This window comes from Mirounga angustirostris, unplaced genomic scaffold (assembly GCF_029215605.1).
Source record: "Mirounga angustirostris isolate CCGP_5_RB_7025 unplaced genomic scaffold, mMirAng1.0.hap1 SCAF_2, whole genome shotgun sequence".
Taxonomy (NCBI): Eukaryota; Metazoa; Chordata; class Mammalia; order Carnivora; family Phocidae; genus Mirounga; species Mirounga angustirostris.
In genome coordinates, this window is record NW_026991710.1 from 93,561,578 (window position 1) to 93,584,445 (window position 22,868).

The following is a 22,868-nucleotide window of genomic DNA, read 5'->3' on the forward strand; positions in this document are numbered from 1 at the left end:
AAAACAACTTCAAAATTCTCCTTGAATTTTGATTACCAACGCCTTTTCAATCTTGCTGCAAGTCAGGTTCCCTTAAACATCAGTACCTCTTTATACAGACGGTATCAAGAATTTAGGCTTGGCAACATCATTAAAGAATTGTGACTTTGGATAAGTCTTATAGATACAGAAAATTTTAGTTTCCTCAATTATTAAAAAAATGAGAGTTTGTACTAGATAACTATAAGATCTCTGTTACTGCAATATTGTGATTCTCTGATTATATATATATATATATATGTGAATATATATGTATGTATGTATGTGAATGATACATAAAAGTTTCTGAAATGCTGAAGTGTTTTTCCACTATTGAGGATATATCTCTCAGGGAGAAACTACCAGACATTAAGAAATTATCAATTAGGTGGTAATATGGTATAAGTAATGCCCCTTAATAATTTACCCAACTGTTTATTTACATTAAGTATCTTCCAAAGTTTATTAACTCACCAAAAAGATAAGATGCACTATCTAGTTCTCCCTAATAATTCTAAGAAAATAAAATGGTAAATATCTTCTCTGCTTTACAAAGAGCGCAACTAGACATTAATAAGCAAATGGAGTATGCTTTAGCAGTTCATTGAACAGACCCAGTGTCAGAAGCAGAATATAGTGGGGTTCACTGAGTCTATAGACTTTCTTTAATTTTCTATTATGCCTTACAATAATGTATGAGTGTGTTTATGTGTTTTGGGGTAGTGGCTGAGAGAGCTGGTAGGAAGGTGATAATCATTAAGATATTATGATATGATCTCAGAATGGTTAACTCATTGTACTAGGGGCCCCAGGGCACCAGCACAGACTAAAGGCCACATAGCCCTTCCTTTAGCTCTCTAGCTACTGGGATTCATTGAGCCATATCACTAAAGGCTTACCTTGCAAAGGAGATATTGATCTTCTACAAATATAAATGTTCTCTTACACTTTCAAAAAACCATCTTGCTCTTTCTAAAGTCTACACAATGTGTAAATTCAGGTCTTTAGAGAATGGGATAGCCCAGGCACAAAATTCATCATCCCGCCAACTGAAAAGTTGTCTCAAATATTGATCGCCATACAAATAAAGAGTAAGTGGGTATCTTTCTCACTTGGGACCTCAGATGAATCAGATCAAAGTTCCTGATATTTTCTCTTTTCCTTTCATGGCCCACTTCTTTTCAGATTTATACAGTTGCATTAAATCAGTGTTTTACCTGATCTCCCTAGTTTCTCTTGTTTTATTTGGACTTTGACATGAGTTTCAAAAAATTCCTCAATAATAATGCTCATCAAAGATCAAGTACAAAAACAATGGAAACAAAATAATTTTGAGAACAATTTGGCTATTACCTCAAGTATTTTATTTCACTACCTTAAAGTTATTTTCCTTCACTTAGTGGATATGCTAACATATAGCTCAGACTATTTGATTTACCACAGATCTGCTTATAACTCAAGAGAAAATAAGCCCATTTTATTAAAATAAAGGATGAACATAATAATGAAAAATAAGGTAATTAACAGAAGCTTGAGGTAAGATGTCCTTTCCAAACTGCTTCAACACCTTAAGATAAAGTTAGCTATAATCTTTCTAGTTTGGGGCTCAAACAAAATAGTCTGGCTAGCTGCTCTGAAGACAGGGGTAAAGATGATGCTGCTTAGGAAACTGCCTGCACTCCCAAATTTGTTGAGCCAAAAAATGCATTGTACTTTTCATGGACTATGTGGAACACACAGAAAAGAGGTCAGCCTGGATCCATTTAAATTCTTGCCGAAAAGGAGCCAAGGGTGATAAACACTGGATTCTAATGAACTAATGGAGCACTATTATCTCTGATTGTGCTCATGTGACTACAATCATTTTACACACAGCAGGCAGAACAAATCAGATGATGACACGCTCTTGCTTATCATCCTTCTATGGGCTTCCCACTACACTTAGAATAAAACCTAAACGCTCCACCTGATTTCCAAGGCCCTGTGGTCAGGCATCTACCTATCCTTCGGACCCATCTCAGGTGACTCTCTCTCTTTCACTCATGGTAGGCTACATGCTGATCCTCTGCCTCTTCCTCTAACAGGGGAAGTTTACTCTGCCTGAAACCCTTTCTCCTTGAGCTTTTTCATGATGGATTCTTATCTTTTAGATATCAATTTAAATGTGACCCCTGCAGACATATCTTGCCTGACAAGCCACTCAATGTAGTGACAAAGACTGTCCCCTTGACCAAAATTAGGCAGGCTCCTTGAGCCCTCTTTTTGACTAGGCCTTGTCTTGGGCCCTATACTCAACCTGTCTAAGCTAGTCTTAGTGAAGAGTCCTATAAAGTCACCCCTCCATCTTTGATATGTGACCACCCTTGACATCTGATCAAGTTCTTCATCCCTTGCCCTGGATGTCTAAGCCTTTGGCCTTCCTTTAATAACAATCTCGTCAGTAGTTTAGTAAGTTTAGTAAGAATCCCCCTACGTTTGCTATCTCCTCTCAGCGATTTTCAATTTTCATTCTGCTCCTTGGCTATAAATCCCTAGTTGTCTTTGCTGTATTTGGAACTGAGCTCAGCTCTTTCTCCTAATGCAATAATATTGAATAAAATCTGCCTAATGACTTAAACGAGTGTCTGATTCTGTTCCTCTTTGCTAGTAGCCACCCAATCCCCTGGTGTCAATTTCCGCTATTTTAATTCTCTGCATCGAACTAATCTCTATGACATTATAATGATGGCCCTTTGTTTTGTGGCCTATCTCCTTACACTAGGGTGTGACCTTTAGTAAAGCAGAGATATTGTTTCTCTTGATTACCACTTCATCACCAGTGTGTTGAGCCTAGAACACGGCTGGCAATGACCACAACACTAAATAAATTTTGTTAAGTAAGATAATTTTAAAAATTATGTTTTCATGGTTTACCTAAATGGGTATGAAAATGTGTAGAAGAGAAAACTGGAAGTTATCATACACATAAGATTTATCAACAAAAGGTAGAAATGAATACAACAGATATTAAAAGTCGTTTCCTTTGGTTTCTTCTTCAGACATCACTGTGTTTTCCAAACTTTCCACTGTGCTTTACTTTGAAAATTAGAAAAACATTAAAAAAACACTAAAGAAAAAAAAAGAGTGGTTTATGAATTACCAATTTTAGTTGCTTTATGTGTTTCTTCAAGAGAAACCTTTTACTTGCAAGTTCCCAGATTACTGACTCTGTGCCAAGAGAAAGGCACATAAAAAAAAAAAAAAAAAGTAACAAGCAAAATTTCACTGGAGGAAAAGGTTGTCAAAAGTAGCATTTTGTTCCTTCAAGTTCTAAAACCTGGTAGATTTTAAGATAACCGAGCAAGGAATAGAATGGAGGAAAGGGAAGAAGAGGTAAGAGTCTCATACTAGATATCACTTTATTACCTATTTCAGGAGAATCAAGACCAAATGCTGTTTTACCTGAGTAAACTGAACCAGCAGGGAGCAAGTGAGTGCGAGTGATCTACATGAAACTGTTAACCAATGGGAACAGCAGCGCTGCGCTTACCGCACTGTTCTCCCTACTCTCCAGCACAATCTCAGATACCCATCATGGCATCTATCTTTAAAGCAGTCCTTTGTTTACTGCTGCTTATTATTTTTTGGCAATTACTGTTGGTGTTTAATCATTTCTCTTTGTGTGAGTAAATACAACACTGTCAAATTGCATAACATGAAGATTAATTAAGATAATCAATTAAGATAAGATAGAAGGGAAAATAATTCATCCACATTTCTCCAATTAGAAAAAAAGTTTTGGTGGAATCGACTGGGCAAATTCTTCCTCAGGGTTTTTACAAAGGCTGTTTGTTCCCTCTGTTGATGCTTTTTTCCCCAGAGAGCCAAATGACTTGCTTCCTCCTGTTTTTTAGATCTTTATTCCAATTTCATTCTCAATTAAGTCATCCTGACCAAACTATCTGAAATCATAATCCCCCAACATAACCAATTTCCATTCCCTGCTTTTTTTCCCCCTCAGTACTTATCACAATATAACATCCTATACTTTGTTTACTGTCTGTCTACCCCAAAAATGCAACTTATGTGAGGGCAGGTATAATGGTCTGTTGTATTCCTACTGTATTCCCAGAAAATCAGTTTGTTGAGTGAATGAATAATATGAGTAATTTGCCACTGTTATGATTTTTGAGTGTGTGTCTTAGAAGTTTAAACTATTTATGATTCCCATCTTGTAGTACAGGATCACTAAAAAATCTCTCTTGTGATTAGAAATGGATCTCAGAATTCAAGAACCTGAAATTTCTATAGTTGCTTTTGTACTCCTGAAATCTTGAAAGATGGAAGAAAACCTCAAGTGAGGCGACCAAGGAGCCATGGCATTGGCTGCTATGCACCACTGAAAAAACCTGTATGCAGTGTCAGAGTGTGTTAACGGTGCTGTCCATGTAAAAAAAAACTTTAGAACTTTCCCCAGTGTACAATTTCCCCTTTGTTAGTAAGATTATTCAGCCTGGTTTCAAAATGAAATTTGTTCTTGTTTTAGTTTGAGTGTCTTTAGAATGTCTGACTTTGGTCTCCTAGAGGAAATGAGGACAACCAGTTTCATTATCTACAAAAACTGAGTTTCACAGAAAGATCTTGATTAAAAACAAAACAAATAACAACTCTTCTTCACAAAAGTAACAAAGCAAACCAAACAAAAATTTCACTTTAACCTGAGCAACAACAATGCTCTTTGAACCACAGTGGGTCATACTGTGTAATTTCTCATTAGCCAATATTATGGGCTGAACTGTGTCTCTCCAAAATTGTGTCTCAACCTGGGGACCTCCAAAAGTGACTGTATTTGAAGATAAAGTCTTTGAAAGGGCATTTAAGTTAAATGAGGTCATCAGGGTGGACCCTAATACAGTATGATGGTGCTCTTACAAGAAGAAAAAATTACAACAGAGACAAGACCATGTGAAGACACAGGGAGAAGACATCTATCTACACCCCAAGGAGAGTGGTCTCAGAAGAAACAAACCCTAACATCTTGATCTCAGACTTCTTGCTTACAGAATTATGAGAAATAATTATGAGAAAATAAATTTCTCGTACTTTGTTATGCCAGCCCTAGCAAAATAAGATAGCCAACCAAGAAATGCCAAAGACTGTCACAGGTAAAACACTTATAAAGATGTATTTACATTTTAGAGTTGTTCTCTCTCCAACCAGAAGGTTCATATTAGACAGCTACTGGTTTGTTAATGCTTCAGATTTACTTGGTAGTATCCATTCATTCATTTAAGAACCTAAGAACCTAAGAAGTACGCAGGACACTCGAAACTTCAAGTCAGGAATAGAAATTGAATGGTCCCATTCACAAAAATAGAAGAACATAAACCTTCTCAGTGAATGATTTTGCAGTTCTACTGCATTATCACTTCCTCTCTCACAACTTCTACATCACAAATAATTTGGCTGACAATAAAACTCACAGAGCTGGGGCAGTGACATTTATCTAAAATAATCAAAACTACTGTCACAGAATCATGTTCTTGTTCTTTTTGTTGTTTTTCTTTTTCTTTTTCTTTCCTTTGTTTCTTCTATTTTTCTTATATTCATCAGTTTTTTATTTTGAACATTATCATGCTATTTCATAATTCATGGGGCATAATATTGTAAAATAATTTTACTAGTTTCTGGAAGAAAATCAATAATTATAGGAAAAACTCCTTACAGGATAGGTAAAAAGTAATTTAGCTGACTAAAATAACGACATAAATTCTGTCTTTCCAAACTTCAGCAGCAGCTGAACAATCCTTGAAGACACATAAAAAGCACTATTCAATTAATAATATTTTATATTATTTTTAAAGTATTAGTATATTAACTGCTACCTTTTGAAAAACGTTTCAAAACTTAGAAGAATCAAATGTAACCAAAACCAAAAATTAGGAACTTATTTCTTAGAAGTTGCAAATAGTCCAGATTACTAAAGTAACATTTTTGTTGTGGTTAAAAAATACGTAACATAAACTTTAATTAACATTTAAAATACACTGAAAAGATTTCCTTACCAATATTGGGGTGCTTCAAAAGACGGCAGATTCTAGCTTCTCTTTCCAGTTTCTGATGATCTGTTTAAAAAAATAAATCACAAGTCTTAGCAAAAAAGATTAAAAGACGATAAATAGCATATTGAAATGACAAAGCCTTTACATTTATGTATCTTTTGATCTCTTTTTAAAAGTGATAATTTCTTGTATTAACAGTTACAGTTATCTGTAAAAGAGAGAAAGTTGAAAAGAATAAAGCCACACTTGTTTTCAAAAAAAAAAAGTGATAATTTGCAATTAGGTGAACATAATATAGTTTAACAATCTAATTTTCTTTCTTTTTCATTGGCTTGATGTTTGATAGAGTGAGATACAGAATAGAGCTGAATTTAGACAGGGCCAAGACAACAGTGAAAATGTCACAAAACACTAGTATTCTTTCTTTACCTTAAGTATATATTCTTACAACAAATTAATTGACCCAATAGACACATACACATTTTTTTTTTTTTTTAAAGATTTTATTTATTTATTTGAGACAGAGAGAATGAGAGAGACAGAGAGCACATGAGAGGGGGGAGGGTCAGAGGGAGAAGCAGACTCCCCGCCGAGCAGGGAGCCCGATGCGGGACTCGATCCCGGGACTCCAGGATCATGACCTGAGCCGAAGGCAGTCGCTTAACCAACTGAGCCACCCAGGCGCCCCAAGACACATACACATTTAATCAGATGATGCCTATCTGGAATTTGAAATACCATGGAAATGGTGCTAAGTAGGGTTACAGTTTGTCCCTAATGGAGAAATATTTTCTGTCCAGTCATATTTTCTATCAGCCACTCTTCATACAATCATTGGTCCAACTTCCCAAGTTTATGATGCTCTTTCTTATATCAGAGACTTCCAAAAATCCCAAATTCCTTGCTCATCTTCATCCTTCTATGTTTCCCTAATCATTTCTTTGAAGGGGCATGACCACGGTAAACTTACATTTTAAGAACTATCTGATACTCTTCTTTGATTTCTTTGTGGTGGCTCATATGCATATATTTAGAACCAAAATCACTGGCCAAAGCACAAATGCCAAAAAGAAGCAATAACAGAGCAGAAACACACATTGCCAATAAGGACAGCACGGCAGAGTGGTCATTAGTTGAGAACCTTATATAGACATCTGACTTAAACCTTACAATAGCCCTCTGAGACTAGGCAATATTATATCCCTATTTTAAAAATATAAAAACTAAGGCATAAAGGTTAAGTTATTAGTGGAATCTACCAAATCAGCTCTCATTAACTAGAATCATAGCCTTAAAAGGAGGAGGGGAACATTTACCTAACTACCCACACATAGTCTATACTAATGGTCCTCCAACTCTGTGGTCTCAGAACCTCTTAACACTCTTAAAAATTATCGAGGACCCCAAAGAGCTTTATTCACATGGATTAGATATATTCATGCTTACTCTATGAGAAACAAAACTAAGAAAAATGTTAAATATATATTAATTCATTTAAAAACAATAATGATGAGCTTTGCACAGTGGCAGTATTGTAGCCAATGAGGTTTATCCGAGGTGCGATTATTGCTAACTGAAAAACAATAATGAACCCATTACATTAACATAAGTTATTGCATTTAATTTCTAAACTTTTTATTTAATAAAATTAAAAATTAAATAACTGAAACTTACAGAAAATTTGAAGAACAGTACTAAAAACATATAACAGCAGATTACTCAGATACATCTATTAACATTTTACCCATTTAAAAAATCATTTATATTCTATGTATGTATACATGTCTGTGTATGTGTATATGTATACACATATTTAACACACAAATATGTGTTTATATTTATACCTAATCTAATTTTTTTTCTGAACTATCTGAAGGTAAGTTACAAACATGAAGGCCCTTTTTTAACCCCTAAAATTTCAGTGTGCATTACCTTAAAATTGTGATACTCTCTTACAATCACTGTATAGTTATCAACTTCAGCAAATGCCACATTAATACAATACTTTACCATCCATATGCTAATTTTGTCTGATTAACCCAACGATGCCCTTTATAGGATTTTATCGCCCTCTAATGCAGGATCCAGCCTAGGGTCAGATACGGTATTTAGTTGTCATCTCTCTTTAGTTTCCTTGAATCTGGAATATTTCCACAGTTTTTGCCTTCTATGACCTGACAATTTTGAAGAATACCATGTCTATCTTTTAAAAATAATGAATCTCATCTTGGTATTGTCAAATGTTTGCTCATGATTTGATTTAGGCGATGCATTCTCAACTAGAACACTATCCTTCTCCAGCTGTCACATATGAAAGTATACACTGTCCAATGGCTTCTCAAAAATGGTGACTTTGATCGCCAGGTCAAGGTGCTTTGAATTTCTCTGCTGAGTATTATTCTTTTTTAATTTTTCCTTTGTCACTAATAAATATATGGTGAGACTATTTATGGCCAGGAAAACATCTTGGTCTTCATCAAAATTCTCCTGTAGATTGTGCATTCAGCGATGATTCCTGCCTGAACCAGTCTTTACTATGATAGTAGCAAAATGTTGATTTTCTAACTCCAGCACAGTAACATTTTCATGCAAAATACTGTTATTTAAAAAAAAAAAATTCAAGGGCACCTGGGTGGCTCAGCTGGTTAAGCGACTGCCTTCAGCTCAGGTCATGATCCCAGGGTCCTGGGATAGAACCCTGCATTGGGCTCCCTGCTCAGAAGGGAGTCTGCCTCTCCCTCTCCATCTGCTTCTTCCCCTGCTCATGCTCTCTCTCAAATAAATAAATAAAATTTAAAAAAATTCAGTGACATTTTAATAGGAATGTATAAGGACAAATAGTAGCTACACTTACAGTAAACAGAGCATAATGTTTACCCAATTATTATGTTGTACACCTGAAATTGCTATAACATTGTATCAGCTATACCCAAAAAATGATTTTGAAATGAAAAAAAAATAAAAAAGAGTAGCACGGTTTTACATCTTTGCCAAATCTCTTTGATGTCTGGCTTAATAAAAGCTGTATTCTCATGTTTGCTTCTATATTCAATCTACTGTAATATGTTGTTTTGGTTGAAGTATATCAATAGAATCAGACCTCACAAGGATATGCAGTTGGAAAAGCAAGAGTACTGTCATAGTTTTTCAGATAATTGTGGATATTGTTCTTTAATATCATCCCAAAACTCAACAAGTGATAGTTTTTTAAAGGTTAGTTGCCAGTGAAATCTGAAACCTTCTCAATGTACTTTATGAACCATATCAATAAAGTCATGAACTTATATGTTTTTTTTTTTAAGATTTTATTTATTTATTTGAGAGAGAGAGAATGAGAGAGAGAGAGCATGAGAGGGAGGAGGGTCAGAGGGAGAAGCAGACTCCCTGCTGAGCAGGGAGCCCAATGCGGGACTCGATCCCAGGACTCCAGGATCATGACCTGAGCCGAAGGCAGTCGCTTAACCAACTGAGCCACCCAGGCGCCCCATGAACTTATATGTTTTAATCAAATTAATTTTCAACATGAATACAATAAATTTTCTAATATAATAAAATTTTACTCTGCTACATTAACAGTCATTGCTCTTTCTTGTACTTCTTTTACACCCAGGCATAATTTTATAACATGATGCACCATTTGGAAAATATTGGTTTAGTATGTTATGTAGTTCTTCCAAACATGGACACATTTCATTACATACTATCATAAAAACAGTATAACCACTAATATCACCAGAACAATCTTTAAATTTGGGAATTGCCCATGTTCTCATGGGCAAATACAAATTTTCCAAAATTCTAATTTTTGTTTGAAAGCCTGAACTGTGTTATTGGCAATAAATGCTGTCAGTTGTTTTCCCTTAAGTGACAGGCTCACTTTGTTCATTTTGAGAAAATGTCTCCCAATAACCTAAGTCTGACTAATCATAACTAGTTTTTCAGTTGTAATTTCAAGTAAAAATGGTATCCCATGAAAGAGTATCTAGTTCAGCTTCTAACTTAAACAACTGCAAGGTACTTTTCCTTGAGACAACCATTGTACCTCAGTGTGGAGTGAAAGTGCTTTACACATTCTCATTTAATCATGTAGAATGTTGCAAAGATATATGATCAAAGGTCAAGATTTGATAACAGTAATAATTTTAACTGGTTCATCATGTGAAATCCTCAGTGAAGTAAGGTGTTTTTAGTCTATAAGTACTAAAAAATACAGATGAAGAGTATAGTTTGATGCCACTGCCTTGATTCATGCAAAGGTCCCAGCAATTATATCCACTATTTCTTTTGCATCATAGGTATAAACGTCAACATACATACACACAAAAAAGCATATAATGTCTTAGATTTACTATGAAAATAGTTTTGAAATTGTAGATTCTCTAAGAGGGTTTCATGGGACTCCTGGGTCTACAAGGCCACACCTTTGAGAACCACTGGCATATTCTATAAAAAAAAAACTGTGTCATATAATACTTCTTTTTAGGAATTTTGAAAAATATTTTAAACATGTATAGTGTTATTAAGTAATCTCTATACTCAATGTGGGTATATAGTGTTATTAATAACTCAAATAGAAATAGCGTTTTAAGAATCAGCACAGCATTGGATTGGATCTAACAGTGTATCCATTATATCTGGATTACCAAAGATAAAGACAGATATTCTCCGGCCTTACCATCGTCTAGAACTGCAAATGCCTCAAATAAATGTAAAATGTAAATTCTTCAAACTCCCTATCTCTTTAACAGGTTCTCATTCTTAAGATAAGCTACTTCTAGAATATTCTCATTTAGAAATATACAAGTTAGGGGTGCCTGGGTGGCTCAGTCAGTTAAGCGTCTGCCTTCAGCTCAAGTCATGATCCCAGGGTCCTGGGATCCAGTCCCATGTCGGCTCTCTGCTCAGCAGGGAGTCAGCTTCTCCCTCTCCCTCTGCCTGCCGCTCCCCCCGCTTGTGCTCTTTCTGTCAAATAAATAAATAAAATCTTAAAAAATATATATATACAAGTAAACACAAAACACATTTCTATATTTATCCTTCTAAAGAGATGATTAAGTTTTACATTTAAAATTTCCTTTACTTTTAATTCAATTGGCAACAAAAATCATGCATCCCTACATTATCCTTCCCCAGCTCTCACAACTATAATGGTAAGAGGCAAGGGCAGATTATAAAAGGCAAGACATCCAATACTGTTTATCACCATCTAAAGATTTTCTTTTATTATCCACACATCCTGCAGCTCGTGTAGAATCAGATTCATTTATCATTTAATATTTATTAAAGTATTCAAACTATAATAGTTTGACTTTTTTCTTCCTTTGAAGCTCAAGTCCACACTGTTATTTGAATAAAAATATACCCCTTCAGGCTGTAATATTGTCAGGTCTGAAAAGAAACATGCTGTTAGCAATGGATGGTTGAAGATCTACCCTATAAACAATGCCGTAAGGAAAATATATCATCATTCAGTTTTGACATGGTATCAGCAGGGAATAGTATTACCCAGTACAAAGACCTCAGCATTTTAAAAGTTTCTGAGAATTTTGAGATAATGTAGTCACTTCTTCCCAGCTTTAAGATACTTTTAGGTACTTTTTAAATTTAATAAGGTATTTATTTCAAATGAGGTGATAAATGTGATTTCAAGCCTAATGAACTAAATCCTTCACTCCTGTTCCAAATCAAATTTTAATCTTTATGGAGAGTGACTCTGATCACAAATGGAAATTAAAGGGCTAGCCCTGAATCACTTTCACAGAGCAACAGGAGTATCACTAAAGCTACATAAAGCAACATCTTACTTATCCAGCCAACATTAGCCAATGAACTTTCATCAAGTAAATTTCAAAAGTAACTACCTCCCCTACCCCAAATGACAAACAACTTAAAACACTAACCTCTTGGGCGTAAATCTAATAATCATTGCTTTCTTAAATAAATGACATATAAAATAATTTAACCTTTTCTGATACCCTAGGGTCATTATTATTGTCATTGCTACTCTGCTATAATTCAGTGAAGCCCTCAGAGGCTACTGAGGTGTGAAAGCCCCCAGGGTACTGCCCTGTGTTCAGTCTGCCCTACGCCCCTCAATGTGGAATCAATTTGTCAGCACAGGCAATGCTAAGGGATGGTTTGGGCAGGGGTGGGAGGGTGGCTATCATAATTGGTCACTTACCACCTTTCCCTCCAAACACACCCATGAGTATAAACATACAACCTAAGGAAGACATGGATTTGCCACACCTAAGAGGGTTGGATTCTTCCAGGTTCCCCTCCTCACAGATTCCAACCCATAAAATTATCTTATATAGCAGTTATGCAGGAGTCAACCCTCATGTCCATGAAAATAGAATGTTTAAAATCCAATTCCATCATTAATGTTTGTTCTGCTAACCTTTTGGCTTGCGAGCTTACGCTGCTACCTTCCCTGCTCCTACCTCCTTGGTTGTTCCTTGGCCCAGTGCGCCAGTTTGAGATCAATGCCTTAGATCTATCAATATTTGAGGGCAGGTTAATCCCGCTTTTCTGGCTTCTCCACTAAAACCAACCCAACTCGATTCTTAACTTTGTCACATTTGTTTGGTTTCTAAGAAACTACACTCTCAAGTAAGAAACAGCCCTGCTCCCCATCTAGAACCACACCTGACTGGCTATCCATTTTCAGAAGAGGGGAGATTAAACAAAATGGACCTAAAGTACTGTAAGTTTTGTATTGTTGCATCTGTTTATTACACCTTTTCTATTTCTTCACGTTTTTACTGTCAGCTCCTGCTGTATCTTCAGTACATAAAACAATTTCAGGTACACATAACAGGCATTAAATAAATTGTTGTCAAAAAATAAATGAATTAATGACAACTGCCCTTTCCTTGTTTCATAACTGCTATGAATTAAGAATGGAGGAAAACAAGGATATGAAAATATAAAATAATTACAAATAACCTGTCAGTGAGAACCTGAAGAGATCTTTTCTGAACTAAAGGTACAATCTTTACTGCATGAATTCTGAAGCACTACAATGTGGCTACTCAGAGGTCTTATTCCTAAAGATTTTTTGAATTACATTCTGAATACATTTTTCTTGTTAGAGAAATTACTTCAAGCTAAATGATGCACTCCTTTGGTAGGAATATAGATTCTGTCCATTTAAGTAGGTCACATTTAAAACCACACTGTAAGTTAGAAAGAGCTATTTGAGAAGCCTGAGTATGATGTATATGGATTTAAAGCTATCATATTCATTTAACAAACGTTTTTTAAATTCATAATTAAATATTATCTTTCACTTTATCCTTTTATTTTAAACTATATTGAGGTATGTACCCTCTATCCCTATACTCTGAAGAGTTTTGACCAAGAAAGAATGCTGTACTTTGTCAAATGCTTTTTTTGCATCTATTGAGAGGACCATATGATTCTTTTCTTTCTTTTGTTAATGTATTGTATCACATTGATTGATTTGCGGATGTTGAACCAACCTTGCAGCCCAGGAATAAATCCCACTTGGTCATGATGAACATGGATGCAAAAACTGTCACCAAAATACTAGCCAATAGGATCCAACAGTACATTAAAAGGATTATTCATCTTTATTTTAATTGTATGTCAACAAGTCACATGGCATTTTGAAAAATTATTCTGATCATATTCCTATAGAAGGGTAATGAGATTAATTTTATATCTCATTCTGCCCTCAGTCTCTAGAATTTGGTCTACACGGTACTCTCCCCTACGTGTAATTTTACTTGTGCTTTTGGAAGAATTTAGCTGCACAATTCCATTCTCATGTTTAGGCATAACAGAGCTAAGTCACTTGAGACATTCTGTATTAAAATCTTTTAAACTTACTACCTAGAGACTCCAAGGACCCAGAATGGAAACAAGGCATACTGAAGATAAATACAATCCATGCTTTACCATTTTTTCCAGTGGCCCAGATGACTTTTACAGGCAGTTGCACAGTAACATAAGAGAGCATTTACTTTAGTGATTTCACAAAAATAAATTTTTCTTACTGTGGTAAACATATTTTGCTATTCTTAAATACGTTTTTCTATTAATCAAATACACAAATTTATTCAAAACATGAAAAGGAGAAAATATATAGTTTTCCACAGGACATTTTTCTTATGTAGTTTAATATTAATACATTAAAAACAAAGATAAAAAAATAACTTTGGATAACAATTTAGATTTTATTTACTTGTTTATTTGAGAGAGAGGAAGAGAGATAGTGAGCAAGCAACGAGCAGGATGGGGGGGGGGGGTAGCAGAGGGAGAGGGACAAGCAGACTCTGTGCTGAGTACAGAGCCCTATATGGAGCTTGATCCCACAACCCTGAGATCATGACCTGAGCCAAAATCAAGAGTCAGACGCTCAACTGACTAAGCCACCCAGGCGCCCCTGGGTAACAATTTAAAAGAATGAAACAAAGAAAGGAGAGACACATGGACTTTTATGATTCCTTTAAGCATCTGAAACATTCAGTTATTCACTTTTCTGTTCATAAGTTTCCCTCAGAGGTAACTGTGAAGCTAACAAATCTTAAACTTCAGGACCCTAAGAGGATCTTAGCTACATGTTCTCATAAAACTTGCAAGACAAGATGTTTCAACACAATTAATTATGATTATTTCCTTCCATCGCCTCTTCCCCTCAATCATATCTCCCCCTTGTATTGAACGATACTGGAGTGGCCACAAACATGTTTGAGATCTAGCAAAAGGGAAGCTAAGTCGAGGATTCAATTTAGTTTGAATATAATGAAACATATTTATCTGGTTCACAGCCACGACTGGGTATAGTTGTGTTATTACTAGTCATCCCAAAGTAAGAATGCTTCCCAGAATAACCCCCCTCCCAGGCTGTTGTGGGATGATAGGGCACCCCAGTATGTGAACTTGTACTACAAATCACCCCGTGAGTGTGGGTGTGTAGAGGAGAAAGAGCAACTTTTTGCTAATTTTCTAAATTTCATTTTGCTTTGCAATGTATGTCAGCTTCTCAAAATTCATTTCTTGTGACTATTTTCATTCTAAATATATATTTACATTTGAGTTTCATTTTGTATTTGTAATTTTGTTTTCTTTCTTTAGGGAGAATCTCTTAAACTACATAAGCTGCAGTCCCTGGATCCACACTCCCAATTATAGTTACAATAAAAGTAGAAGAAGGTAACTTATTGTTCAAATTCTGAACATAAAAAATCACACACAATATAAGTTCTTCACAAAACTTATATTAATTTTCTTTAAGTAAATAGATACTCGTTTATATTGGTAAGCTACTTATTAAAAAGCTATACATAACTTATATTACATTAGTCATGAGTGACCAACCATAGCAAAAAGATCACCAACCTGAAAATCAGGGAGAAAAAGAATGACTTCCAATATAAAATCTGTAAGGAATTAAGGGCAAAAAGCAAATCTTATAAAAGTGAAGAACTATACTTATTGCTCTCTCCCCTGAGAATGTTACATTATGAGATGATTTATGCTTATATTTAGGGGAAAAAATTCCTAGATCAGACATGATACTTATTCAGAAAAACATATTCATTATGAACGTATTTATTAAGCATTTTTATTAAGCAGACACAAGGACATGGATTGATATTTTGGAAGATAAAGTAACTTATTATAGCCTAACTACTCATGAACTAATAATTAAACTAGAAATCACATGTATAATAATAATAATAATACCCTTCAAATTGGAGATGGAAAGTGAAACTATCATTCATTGAACTATACTCCCCGAGTAGAAAAATTCAAGACACCTCGTCTTGTCTCTACATATTTAATCATGTATTTCTACTTTACCCACATTTTGTGGATGCTTTTATTTCCTATACACACTCACACACACACACACACACACAAATAGGAAGTTTAATGTAGCTACCTAAATAAACTACTGAAACAAGATATTAAAATAAAAGTTTCAGTTTTAATTGAAATTCTGAAGGCTAGAAACTACCTAGTTGTCAGATACAAGATGCTAAAACCATATATTCAGGATTTGTCAAGTGGTCAGTTGAAGCCATTCGCCATTCTGAGCCCACTGCTCACTTCCAGCTGTATAAGAGCAGATAATGAGAACATGAGGGAGAACTGCTGCACAGAGTCCTCAGAACACTCTGCATCCCCTTCTACCCCACACTGGAAAGGAGCTTACTCAAGAGCACTAAATTGAGGGAGGAAAAGGTGTGTCTGAGAGAAATATTTGAAGAGCTTCATCTCCTACAGTTTGAGAAAAACAAGAATGGCTTCCTACTTAAATTGGACTCTAAAGGCATGAAATTTTGTCTGGCTAGCTGCTCTGGAACTGCAAAGCAAAGTAGGCTCTGTTGTGAACAGGCTATACTTCCACCACTGGCAAGGCAAAGATGTACATTCCCATGAGCCAGATGTGGCCCCGAGGAGGAATAGATTATCTTACAATGGACAATCCCCACGAGAACTACATGGAGAGCCAATGTGACCCAAAAGAGAAGTAGAATGGCAGAAGCCCAGGAGCTGGAAAGGCAGCTAAAAACATGGCCATCCAGACAGGGGAAACATGACCATTGTTAGCAAAATGGTCACTAGTGGTGTCTAAAAGGAACTGCCCCAAAACCCACAAAAATGTCCCATGTGATTAGTAATCATGCATCTCTCAGACAGTAGCAGTCCAGATTAGAACAGTACCAGTGAAATCAAACACGCACAGCTCCTTATAGCTTTGTCCTGAAGGGGCACAAACAGCAACCAGCGAATGGGAGAGGAAGTGAGGTGACAAAGTGTTGGGTACTACACCTTCCTCTGGTCCCTGGAGTCTCTCAAGTGTGAAACAGGCCTGACTTGGCAGAGGAGAGAAGTTTCAAATGATATTACACTGGTCAGGACTTTTTAATTTCTGAAATGAGACTGTTGTGGTGACTCAAAGGAAGTGCAAAGCTCTGAGATTTGACCAAGACTTCTTCCAGGGTAGGAGTGAATAGGTACAGTGGATTTGGGGGAGCTGAGGAGAGGGGGTTTCAGCGGGGTGCAAATGATCTGATTATAGTGCTTTCATATAATAGTTGGAGGTTACAAATATTTTCTTTAACAAATCTAAAACCATCTAGAATTTGGATTTGCTGAATATTGTTATTTCTTTCACATTGCATTCTTCTGCTTTCAGAGTTCCCATGTTCAATTCCCTTTGGAAGCAGAGCTAAAAGAACAGATTACATTAGAATGCCTGTGAAATACGTCTGTGTACTTTCCAATCACCTAAAAACTTTCTAGATAACTTACAGTTTATAGAGTGTATCATCTTATTCCATCTGATCTTGAAGTTATAATGTGTCTGTAATGCAAGACAGAATTCCCTGGACTTAAGAGAGTGTCATTCTTAATTCATCATTCTAGATGTCATCCTTCATCATGCATTGGTAATGAATATTTATCTTTTACCTAGAATTCTCTATCTCAATCATTTAGAAGACATATTTGCCACTGGCATGGCATTACAAACCGGGCCAGCTCTAAAGCAAAAGTTTTTTGCAACCCTGCTTGGCCTGATGCTTATAGTTTATAAGGAGGCATATTAAATGTCACCCAAATTGACTTTGGTTCTTTCTAAACTCTAGAAGAGGAAGATATCTGCCTCTCTGTGGAAAACTTTAAAGCCATCAGCAAAATATCTGCCCTGGACTGACATATGAAATTAACTTCTATTCCCATTATAATGAACAGACCCACTGCCCAGCTGCTAAATGTCTACTGTCTGTAGAGTGACACTGAAAAAAAAAAATCTGATTTGTGTCAATCCACAGGTATTATGAGATCCAAAACAAGACTCCCTAACAGCTGGGAAGGGGGCAGGGGAACCGCTGGGAGTTCATCATTTTTTTTGTATCACAGTTAAAAGAAATCAATGGCTACTTCCCCCCAGGAAATAAAATGCCAGCATCACTAGCGAGAAACCCATACCATTTGCTCCTTAAAACATGAGACTGTAGGAATTCTGCCAAGTGACCTGGAAATATGGAACTGTGACCAGAGGCCTTTGAAGAGAGCATCCTGCATTAGCTTCTCGCAGCATAATCAAATATGCAGCTGTAGTCCACCCGTGCATATTCCATCCTTGACAAATCATCTATCTCCTGCACAATCTTTTTTCCTTTTCACATAGTCTTATTCCTGACTTATTTGCCCCATCCCTATTTACCTTCTTTCACCTTAATATTATTTTTAAAATTCTTATTGTAAAAATAGGAAATATATGCATATTTCAGCTAAAATAAATATCATTTAAAACACCACTACCCAGATATACCATTATTTACATCTTGATCCATGTCCTGCCAGTTTTTTTGCATATTCATAACATACTACTTCTGACTTTAAAATCATAGTTTATATACTTTTGTAAACTACCTGAATCTCTCAAGCAATTGCTTAGTAAAGACAGACTGCTGGATGGCTGGCTAAACAAGTGAATGATAAAAGCTTACAAACTGGAATTTGGGGAGGCAGGAAGATCCTTCCCAGACAAAACATACCTGATCATACCAGATGCCCCTCCATGCAATTTCTGTCAAAAGGATCTGACTAATTGGTTCCTCAAAATATTTGCATAAATGGTAAAGTTCCCATGGAATCAGAGGGAAATTAATTACTCTAATTAAAAGGTTTACTTTTGGGAGAAAAAAACATGAGCCTAATATGTAAATAATGGATATGCAAATGTAATTATAGTCACAGAGATAAAATGTCATGTAAAATTTATAAAATTTACAGGCTTGTAGGAAAATAAAAACAAAATCTTCCATCTAAAATAGCTGCACTAGGTGCCTCGTTAGCGCAGTAGGTAGCGCGTCAGTCTCATAAAATAGCTGCACTGTCTACTTCATTCATAATTTATTACTATGCTTTATTCATCAACATCTACTATTTGTATTTGGGTAAGCCAAGAAGATCTACACAGGCTCTACAGAAGTGATTAAGACATAGTTCCTGTCATCTTGGAATTTGTAACCCAAATGAGGAGACTCCTTTAGCTCTGATTTTTATGTCCATCTACTGGCCAAAATACAAGGAGAATATGGAAAAGAGATCACTCAAAATCCAGGCTATCTCTATCATACAAACCATTCAAATCTTAGGAAATTTCTATTTGGCTTTAGCGGGTCTCCTTCCCCCATCCATTCCCTGTACCCCTACCATTCAATCTACTTTGTTTATTAAAGATGTGGCACATAGCCAGTCTTCATCTGCAGCCTGCCAACATGTTAGGCTACTTCAACAAATGGATAAGTCGTCCACACAGGGCTTCTCAGTTCCTTGACCACTTTGTCTCCAGTGATCTGGAGATTACTTCTGGCCCATTTCAGTCACCACTCTTGTAGTCATTCCTTGAAACTTGGTCATCCTCCTCCACAGTCAGGAAGTTAAAAACTCTACTCTCCAACCACCAACTGCTCATTTTCCAAACAGTGTGTTCAGAGTCTCCTAGGTAACTTTTTTCAACCATCAGGACCACCAATCCACTGACTCTTCCACTTCTCCCAATCCATAAGTCCTCTCCATTATTCACTTTCCTCCCCATCCCTATGCACTCTCACCTCCAGCCATTTGAGACCCTTAAATGTGCCACGAATTCTCCACCTCAGAACCTTTGTGCATGCTATCCCCACTGCTGAAATACTCACTCCTCCTTTCCTTGTCTACTTTATACCTATTCATTCTTCATATTCTAAAACAAGTTTTCTTTTCAAGGAAGCCATTTCTAACAGGCTCAAATACTATATTATTGGCTCTCATACATAGTACAAATTCCACTTCATTGTTACTTGCCACATTTGTGATTTGTTTTATTCAGTTGTAGGATTCTTTTTAATGATTATCTCAATAAACTGTAAGGTCTGGAAGCAGGATCTATTGATTATTTTTGTTCATCATTTTATATCTTATACCTAAGACAATGTCTGACACATAATAAAGAAACAATAAATATTTTTTTAATGAATGTGTAAGTAAACAGGAAAAAGGTAGTACAAATAAGAAAGCAGGAGTAAAAAAAGAATGGAGACTACTCTTGATGTAACTTGGTTTACTTCCTTCTTCAGTGGCCATAGATATATGAGGATAATCTGGTTAATCAATCGAGAGGCTTCTGTAAGAATCAGGTAAGACAAAAAGCATCTGAATAAGAAGGCCCTGTGTCAGCTTTGGCCACTGGATGAGAACTGAGCCTAGATTCTAAAAAATTCAATGCTTGTTGGATTGACAAAGATAGGATTACTCTTTGGATTATCAAAAAGGTAAAAACCAAGTTTATATTATATATATACTACATATATGAATATATAACATAATATGATATAATTAAAATCTGAACTATAGGCCTTGAGTAATCAGTCAAGTAAAAACAGGCCCACGTATACAGAAAAAAAAAGTGGCTTTTCCTGAGGGCAAAATAAGTACAAACCTGAAGGGGATATCATACTAATGTTATGTAGGAAATCTGCATAAATACACATAGAAGAGTATCTGGTAGCACCTTGACTCAAGCCTCAAAGATCATCCAAAGCTGCTGTTGTTTTTTTTTAAACAGCTGTGAAATAAACTGCCATGAAAGTAAAGATTTTTTTCTTTCTTTATTTTTCACAGCAAAGATTTTGAAACCTAGAATAAAATTTCAAACATACAGACTATTTTATACTTGATAGTTCTGGTCACCTGAAGATCAGGTTACCTGCGGGTTAAATGAAAGAAACTCTTTTTGTATGAATTGTCATTAGAAGTCTTTGTAAGCTATGTTAACTCAAATCCCCTGTTTAATAAAGAACCGTCCTATGAAGGAGCTACTCTTATGGACAGGCTGAGCCCCACAGTCAGAAGAACTCAAGCAAAGGAGGCAGTTGGATCAGGGTGCTCTGCAGCAGGTAGGACCTTACTGAACATCAGTTTCTTTGGTTGTAAGATGTGAAATCATAGCACCATAGGACACTTGCCAAGACTCAAAGCCTTCTACGCATCTATACCTCCTCATGACATAGTGGGCTAGATTGAGATCTTTCCCATTTCTGTGATGCTATATTTGGTTTTGGAATTCTTAAAGTCTAGGTGGATGTGAAGTACATCTAACACAAGGGCATTTCCCCAGTCTGATATTCGAAAAAATATTTATTTAGGTATAAAATACAAACAAGCATATGGGATTGCCATAAGTATATTGTGCAATGATCTTTCACAAAATGCACACACCCACACCAGCACCCAGGTGAAGAAAAAGAACATGACCAGTACCCAAAACCCTTCAGGCTCCCAGCCCCAATCTCCCATAGCAGAGTAGCCACTATCCTGACCCCTAACAGTATAGTTTAGCTTGTGCCTGTACTTGACATGAAAGAAATAATACAATGTGTACTATGCCTTGGTTTTATTTTATCCCTGGAACACATTCCATTCATGTAGTACTGCTCTGGGGGCCTGATGTACCAATATCATTAAGAGTTGAAAATTTGTTAAAATGACTGCATGGGTAGATGACAAAACAAATTAGACAGTATGAAAAGTTGTTACTGCTAAAGAGCTGATTAAACTTATAAAGGCTTAGTGTAACTGACATTTATGACCACAACATAAACAAAAAGTGGGTAAAAACAAAAGTAGTTTAAGGTTTAGTAACACCCACATGCCAGAATTTAGTCTCTTATCCTCTTCTTTACTAATACATGCTGTTTTTTAAATGCTTGCTTCTCCCAAGCCCCTTTACTTCTCTTTAACTCTTCTCTAAATGCCAGCCATACAGACCAGTCTCTGTTCTTCTGGGTTAAAATAAAATCAACAATAACATGTAAAAGAAAACAGAAAAATACTAAGTTATATCCCTAAATCATGGATAGGGAGAAATCAAATTTTCACAGAGTCACATAATTGAGTTTGTAGAACTCTCATTTCAAAATCCAAAAAAATTTATCCCAAATCTCTAAATGCAAATTCAAAATCAAAGAAGAAACAAGGAAACATCAGCCCTCCATTACAATATAAAATTTAATTTCTTAGAAACAATCAGCATACATCCTTCATAAGGATATCAAGCTAAAAGATAACCAAATCCAAACCATTAGGAAGGAATAAAGGAAAAAAGAAAGAAGACAGGGAAGGATGGCTTCTGTTAACACAATGATGTATTTGAGGAACAGCTAAAAAATACTTTAAAGTATGTATCTCTAACGCATACTGGGCAGAGCTATTTGATGTAATGATGTTTCTTTCCAAAGACTGATAAAAGTCAACTAAACACAAAGATTAAGGTAGATTTACTTAGGGATTAAAAATGGTAATAAAAATTTAAAAATTTACTATAAATGCCACTAGTAGAACTAAGAACTTCACCTGTCAAAGGCTCCATGTCCAATGGAAAAATCCTATGCAACTGTTCTATACTAAAATTCTATCACAAACCTAATAGTGACTGAACTTTTCCTTTTTGAGTGAGCTTTGTTTTAATATGAAAATATTATGTCCAATTTAATAAACTACAGAATACGCTACAAGCCTATTATAGAGAAGTCTGTTCACTTCTGGCTTGAGGAATTCCTTTCTACTAGTCTCATTTGCTTATTATGTTTAAATTCTTATCACTGATCAGGTTCTGTGAAGGCAGAAATGAAGACAGTGTGGGGTGCAAGATATTTAAAGGGATCAATACTTGTAAAAGAATGGGGAAGGGAGAAAGGTCAGGAGGAGTGTGAATGTGAACTGTGATGCAAGTCCAAAAATGCCTTGACCAACTGGACCATGGGGGAGCCAGCTCTCTGCAGC

General features: G+C 35.8%; 1 protein-coding gene and 1 pseudogene across 14 annotated transcripts in view; one reads left to right on the forward strand and one right to left on the reverse strand.

The window, feature by feature from the left end:
* CAMK2D (calcium/calmodulin dependent protein kinase II delta) overlaps nucleotides 1–22,868 on the reverse strand; it is a 326,597-nt gene that overhangs the window by 224,648 nt on the left and 79,081 nt on the right. For all 14 annotated transcript variants that reach the window (XM_045880546.3, XM_045880545.3, XM_045880547.3 and 11 more), the window contains exon 3: nucleotides 6,063–6,122. In XM_045880546.3, the coding sequence (XP_045736502.1) occupies nucleotides 6,063–6,122 (60 nt within the window). The remainder of the gene's footprint in view (nucleotides 1–6,062; nucleotides 6,123–22,868) is intronic.
* Nucleotides 7,572–7,704, forward strand: LOC123849023 (U4 spliceosomal RNA; annotated as a pseudogene).